This window comes from Vigna radiata, chromosome 4 (genome assembly GCF_000741045.1).
Source record: "Vigna radiata var. radiata cultivar VC1973A chromosome 4, Vradiata_ver6, whole genome shotgun sequence".
NCBI lineage: Eukaryota > Viridiplantae > Streptophyta > Magnoliopsida > Fabales > Fabaceae > Vigna > Vigna radiata.
Genome location: NC_028354.1, coordinates 5,320,158 through 5,327,335, shown reverse-complemented (window position 1 = coordinate 5,327,335; position 7,178 = coordinate 5,320,158). Strand labels below are relative to the sequence as shown.

Genomic DNA, 7,178 nt, shown 5'->3' with positions numbered 1-7,178 from the left:
ACTTTTAAATTAAAGTAAAATATATCTATGCGCCTTTTTTTATGAACTATATCTTTTATTAAAAAAAAATATGTATACTCGTTGAAGTGTTATGATATTTTAAATATCCTTAAAAAAAAAGTACGTTGATATTTATTTTTAAGTTTAAAATAAAGTCAACTTGCGAATATATTATATAATTTGGTCGATATAATATTTTCAAATAAAACAAAGAAATTGGTGTAATTTTGGTAACTATCATTCATTAAAAATACAGTAAAAATGAATGTTTATTTAAAAATGAAAGAAAATATATTATTGATATTTAATTGAAAAATGGGGTATTTGAAAAGCCGTCAGAATTGAAAAGGACATGTTTGGGAGCTATATATCTAATTAAAGCTACCATCCTATATCGTATAAGCAGTCAAGTTTGTTCGCTTAGACAGTTAACACAACTTGTTCCAAATGGAATTATTACTTATAATATTAATAATAATGATAACAGAGAAAACTAACATAAATTAAACGCAATGTGTTATTTCAAATAACTTATCTACCTTAGCTTTTCTTACAAGTTGACATTTTAGAGTCATTGCACTCTTTTTTTCAATCTTCCATTTCTGCTCAACATTAATGTATGTGTGGCAAATATTCAGACTCTTTTCCTACTTTCCAAACATAGTCACCCTCTAACAACTCAAAATATTTTTTTTTCTAAATTAGACAAACTAAAAATCAATTTATTCTGAAATGTTTAAAAGAAAATTTCGTTCCAATTTTTTTTTTCTTTATTTTATGCACCAAAACAATCTCATTGAAAACAACCGAAAGAACTAACAAAAATTGAGGTATATTATCAAAAATAAAATTATTTAAAAAATATTGTGTGTGAATCACTCTTTTACACTTTCTTTTTAGTCACTTAATCTTATTTCGTATATCTTTAATTAAATTCTTTTAGGTTTTTTATGTTTGAATTCCAAATAATGCAAGTGGGTACCTATCAAAGAATTTTGACGTTCAAATCATTATATAGCGTATCGATTATTACAACAAATCCTTAAACTCACATGAAATGCAATCACCTACCTCATATTTATAGGTTTCAAGATGAATTTATGATTAACATAATTATAATCACAACCTAATGTCCAATAAATAAGACTTACATCTAAGTTTGATTAAAAATTGTACTTAAGATTGTTTAGGGTTTGTGACCGCTCTCGTAGTAAAATTAATTAAAAATTGTATTTAAGATTGTTTAAAATTTATAACCGCTTGATCATCTGACTCGTATGAATGTACCATAATATATATATATATATATATATATATATATATATATTTTGTCCTTATGCAATTTTAAGTTGCAACTATTCAACAATATTTTTGTAATGTGAAGGAATAAACAATTCAATTGAGGATGTTGGTGGTGGAAGTAGGAAAATCACCAACAATAAAAGCACCTGTTATCTTCCTATAGTACCTCCAATCCAAAACATACGTTTTCCACCCACCATTTTTCCATCAATGTCATTTTCTTCACCGATACATGTGTGTAGCCATTTTACTAGAGCATCGACTTGGTATGATCGTTAACTTAATAAGTTAGGTTTGGCTCTAATTCCAACGGAATTATGATATTGACGAATAAATTCACAATTACTATCGAATAATGTTTTTGATATCTTAGCGTTTGAGTTTAATTTCCATCAATAAAAATACAACAAAAATAGAGTGGTTATTATGATTAAAATATAATGACCATGTTAAGTTAACTTTTAATAATAAGGACTAAAATTAAGTTTAATTTTAATAATAACGATTAAAATCAACATTTAAAGATAGTAAAACACCAACATTCATTTCATCCTTTCAAATGTAGTATTGAGGGCAGTTCCCTTAATTGAATGAATGAGGAAAAGAGAAGTTTCAAAACTAAACGCTGCCCCAAATATCATATATCTTCAACTAGTGAAGTTGAGCTCTCACGCCACTGGAAAATTTTCAAACTGATCTGCGGATTATATTAACTGGCGAATTGTGTATAAAAAGAATATAGGTTACTCACGAGCATACACAAAATTGAAAGATCGTCATACATGACAAATATAAAAAAACAACCTAATTAAAAAACAAACTAATTTTTAGTTCATGTAACGATGATTAAAATCAAAAGACATAAGAACTGAGCGACCAGAGAAAATAATCGTACTTCAAATAACAAAAGAAAGTGTCTCCAAAATTATAATCCTTACTAAGATCTAACATTACACCTTAATAGCATACTTTCGCAAGGGAAAATATAATTCCTTCTTCTTCTCACGCTCTGTCTTCAATGAAGCCTGTAAAAAAGACGGCGAATTCATTCAGATCTATATCAGAAACCTATAAGGCGAGAAACATTTATCCACAGCAAACGTCACAGGGAATATTATACAAAATAGATCCGTTCCCCCAAATCAACACAAGGAATTTAAATAGCATGTTCACCTTTACATTAAACTAGCCAGAAACAGAATATAAAAGCTTAACAGTGAAACTTCCAATCAAGTTCCTTGTTTCAACTTGAGGACAAGTTATAGTCCTCATTGTGGTGAAACATCCAATCACGTTCCTTAGTCGAGTGATAGCAAAGGTAATAGAATTATTATTTATGACAAACTATAATAAAATATCTTATTGAATGATATCAGAACCATCAACCATCATACCTACAAGTAATGAATTTTCTAAATAATAGATTATGGAATGTAGTAGAGCTGCAGATGGATGCAATCTTGGAAGATAACAACAATAGAAAACAATCAGTCATCATCTAGTTATTTATTGAAAGGTCCACAACACAGGCAACAAGCCGAATAATGGATTGCCATTAGCACAACGTAACCTTGGGAACTAGCTATATGCTTGGGTGTATGTGTGTACGTTTCATAATACACGCATAACAGCAAAACCATACTTAGATGCCACCTGAACTATAATTCTTCAATCTACAATCATCATCACGATAGAATGTACAGCTTAATACAATAGTTATATTTCATTTAACCACCAATCCAACTAAAAAGATGGTTCGTTGAAGACAAGAAGAGAATATGAAAACCAATACAGTTCCATTTGATATCTAAAAATGTTCAAACCTATTACCTAAAGCCCTTCAGATTATAAACGTTTTAGCTAAGCTCAAAACAGACTATTTGGAAAATAGCAGGAGGAATGAAATTAGAAAACATTGTAAAAATACACCAATTCTAGACACACTTTCAAATCCTATGATTTTTTTAATCAATGATTATCAAGTAGGCCCTTATTTCTACACTCATTGAAACACAGCCAGCAATTTCGAGCCATTACACAATCTAATCCTCTCCAGATACTCTATCTCTTTGCATTTCATCCTTTTCACTTTTTCATCCATCAACCTTATACACACAACAGATAGCTATCAATTCAGTCCCTCCCTGAGCCGAGATAATAATCTCCCCTATATAGTTCTTCGAGTAATAAAAGTATATAAAATTTATCCACAGGTATTGAATTTTCATTAGTTTATGTTCCCAAGTTGGTAAATTTTTATATAGTTCAGGGACAAATTTGATAGACTTTTCAAGGGTCTATCCAAGACCAGTAGAGCAGGGGAAAAGATCAGAAGAACGAGGTATGAATGGTACCTGATGTTTTGTTAATCGCCTTCTAATAGCCCTGGTCTTCTTGGGGCGCAGGTCCAAAGGAAGGTACTTCTTGTTCTTGTAAGCCTCCCTCAACGCTGCCTTTTGCTTCTGGGAAATCACCGTCAGCACCTGCGCTATCGAAAGCCGAACCACTTTGCTGCATTCACACAAAAAATGCATTTAAATTCGTATCAATATGAATTGAATTAGGAATTAGGGATTTGAATGAAATCAAAAAGAGAAGGAAGGCACATTTTGGAAAGCTTGTTTGGGGCCCCGCCGGTGACCTTAGCGACGCGGAGGAGAGCGAGTTCTGCTTTGAGATCCTTCAATTGGTTCAGAAGCTCTGCTTTTGTTTTGTTCCTCAGCTCGTACACCTTGATTCTCGCTTTTGCATTGCACAAAACAAATTGGAATATAAATACATAAACGAAATCGTAACCATATCCAATGAAACAACATCGTAGAAGGGAAGACAGAAATAGTTTGAATCGTACCCATTGCTAATTCGAAGGTCGCGTAGCGCTGCGAAGAGGATCGAAAGAGAGAGAAACCCTACCTACTTCGTTTCACTGCTTCTTTTTCTTACTAAACCCTAATCCACAAAATCATAACAAAGTTTAACATATCGTGTGGATCTGGGCCTCAACCATAATCCAGAGAACAGTGTATTTTGTTATTCCACACCGTTGTATTTCTAAATTTACCCCCCCGTATTTTAAAAAAAATTATTTTTATAATAGTTCGTTTAAAATTATTTAAATATGTTAATAACATTTTATATTAGTAATATATATTTGTAAAAAATAATTTTAGCAGATCTGTCTGGGTGGTGTAGTTGGTTATCACGCTAGTCTCACACACTAGAGGTCCCCGGTTCGAACCCGGGCTCAGACATTTTTGTTTTTACTAAATTTTTGTTTTTGTCATAAAATGTTTTTGTTTCTCTTTCTGTTTTGGATCCAACCAAAAATGAACTGACAGTGCATGTGCAACTAGTACGTTATCCGCAATACTTTTACGTATTCTATTTTCGTTTAAAATAAACAAAGAATCTCTGTCTAAAACAATGAAAGGGAAGATATGCAATTGTGATGGTAGATTACGCCATGCATGCCCTTTTGCCTAACAAAAGATGCAATTGCTCTGTCCTGGTCGATTATATAATGGTGAAGTTTACGCATAAAAAACTGATAAATTAAGATAAAAGTTGGTAGTGATCAAGACGAATATGCAGCAGCCATTTAACAGCTTTTTTAAAATGCCGATGCTCAGAATTCAAAGAATTGAATGTGAAGTATTATAAGCGTTCTTTAAAATTTTCTAAGGGATGATACATTAATAAGTCAAGTTCTTTATGGAAAAGTCTAAAGATATATACAGCACACACATTTTAAAGGAACCGAACTGACCCAGTTCTACTTTGCAGTAGTGGAACGTACTATTGCTATTTTTTTTTTCGTTCAACTTTTCCTTTTTCCCTTGTCTTCCTGTTTCAAGTTCAAAATCAAAAGCAAGTTATGGTATCAGTTGCATGACTCTTTTGCAACACTCAGCAACCTCTTCAAACTCTTCATTGCATTGCTCGGTGTGTTCTCAGAATACACATTATCACAGCCATGAAAGGAATGAAATTGTTCTGCTGTTCCACTGCTTCCACAGCAGTAAACTCTACTACTCGTTCCACAGTACGTAGAAGCACCAAAAGGCACTCTGGTGTTAGAAGGAAAATCCAACCTCGTCTTCCTTGTTCATCCATGTTACCTATCAACCCTTTGCCTCACAGTGACACGCGCAGAAAAGGTTCCGTCACTAATTTTAATTTTTCTAGCAGTAAGAATTCCAGTGGTTCATCATCATCCACAGTATATCTCCTCGGTGATTGGGTGTCTGAGTCTGATCAAATTCCTTCACACAAGCCCACCCTGCAGAAACACGTTGTGTTGAGGGTGTCATTGCACTGCAGAGCCTGTGAAGGAAAAGTTAGAAAACACATCTCAAAAATGGAAGGTCGGTTTACATATCTACCGTAGTTCATAGAAAAGCTAAGGAAAAAGGGTTTCTAAATTTATATAAACTTAACTTATTTTCTGTTTATTTGGGTTAAGTAAGAAACTGTTCAAAATGTTCATAGCAGTGATGATTTATCAGACATAAATCTTATTATATATTTAACCACGCAAAACACAGCAAGTGCTAATGCATTTTATGGTTTCTTCAATGGCTCAATAGGGTCAAAGTTTATGTTGATGAAACTAATATACATATTGTTTTTGTAATTATGTGTGTATAGGAGTAACATCATTCAGTATAGACATGGAGGCTAAGAAAGTAACAGTAGTTGGAGACGTGACACCATTAGAGGTTCTGGCAAGTGTGTCAAAGGTGAAGAATGCACAGCTATGGCAATCTCCAAAATCATATTTGCCTTCAACGTGAGTTAGATGAAAAATTAACATGTTACTCTTAATTTCTTCTCTGCCATCACCCCGTCTTTTTCCTATGTGTTGGTATGTAAGAGTTTGTATTAGTACAAAGTTTGATGTATGTGTCGTTAAGCTTGTTTATAAGGTTTGTCAAGTTAGATTGGTGAATGGAATGCAGTTTTTGTTGTTGTTGATTTGTGTTTGCTGATTGCTCAAGTTGAATTGTTTCCAAGTAATTTATATGTAGTTTCCTTAAGTGATATTAGAATTGTTATATTCAAGTGAAACTTCCGTTATCTATTAGAATGGTCACGTTTAAAAGTTTAGAAATTCAGACCAAAACTAGCCAAGAGAAGCAGCTCTGTCTCCAAAATGATAGGTATTATTTTCATTATCTTGATGCTGAGAACTAAACAGTAATGTGTCTGAGTGTGTACATATTTCCGTAACCATAAACATGACAACCTGTGCACATGTTCTGCTGCATTACACTCTATTGTTTCCCCACTGGGTCGAATATGGTAGCTTCGCTTTTTAGATAACAAACAAGTGGAGCCAGGGTAATGCATGCGAGTCAGTGGAAGGCACAAATTCAAGGCCGGGCTGGTCTGGGACACATTCTTCATCAAACACTTTCTGTTTTCTCGTATTCATTTTTCAAGCTAATGATTCATGTTCCTCAAACTGTTGGTTTATGACCCAATTCAGAAGCCGGATGATAATACTTAGACAAAAAATTTTTTTTTACGTGTCATTCTGTGATTGGTCTATTGTGGTGTTTATGATTATTATTATTATGAAGTAATTTTGGACTAATTATAGAATGATACGTAGATGATATTCAAATATTTTAAAAAAAATATTGTCTAAGTATCAATGATTAACTTGGTTTCGTTTTAAACAAATGAATGATAAAATTTGTGAAAAGCTCACTATTATAAGATGCAAAAGTTTGTGTAGGTGTAAAATGGGGATGGAAGGTGAAATCGAATGTAAAGAGAGATTTTAACTGGTCCAAATTCGTATTCCATTGCTTTCGATGCTATAAGAGAGGAGCTAGCTTTCTTTTTTGTGAAAATAATATATGCTAAATTTA

General features: G+C 32.7%; 2 protein-coding genes and 1 non-coding gene across 3 annotated transcripts; 2 read left to right on the top strand and 1 right to left on the bottom strand.

Annotated features, from left to right (window-relative positions):
* Positions 1–2,058: 2,058 nt before the first annotated feature.
* Positions 2,059–4,311, bottom strand: LOC106758732 (60S ribosomal protein L35). The gene is made up of 4 exons (XM_014641705.2): positions 4,154–4,311; positions 3,909–4,044; positions 3,657–3,813; positions 2,059–2,327 (listed from the first exon to the last, which is right to left on the bottom strand). The coding sequence occupies exons 1-4, from the start codon at positions 4,155–4,157 to the stop codon at positions 2,253–2,255; spliced, it is 372 nt and encodes a 123-aa protein (XP_014497191.1). The 5' UTR covers positions 4,158–4,311; the 3' UTR covers positions 2,059–2,252.
* Positions 4,312–4,479: 168 nt separating this feature from the next.
* Positions 4,480–4,553, top strand: TRNAV-CAC. Its single transcript has one exon. It is a non-coding gene; the product is annotated as a tRNA-Val (tRNA).
* A 537-nt stretch (positions 4,554–5,090) lies between these two features.
* Positions 5,091–6,680, top strand: LOC106759065 (protein SODIUM POTASSIUM ROOT DEFECTIVE 3). Its single transcript, XM_014642077.2, has 2 exons — positions 5,091–5,666; positions 5,950–6,680. The coding sequence occupies exons 1-2, from the start codon at positions 5,276–5,278 to the stop codon at positions 6,093–6,095; spliced, it is 537 nt and encodes a 178-aa protein (XP_014497563.1). The 5' UTR covers positions 5,091–5,275; the 3' UTR covers positions 6,096–6,680.
* The last annotated feature ends 498 nt before the right edge of the window (positions 6,681–7,178 follow it).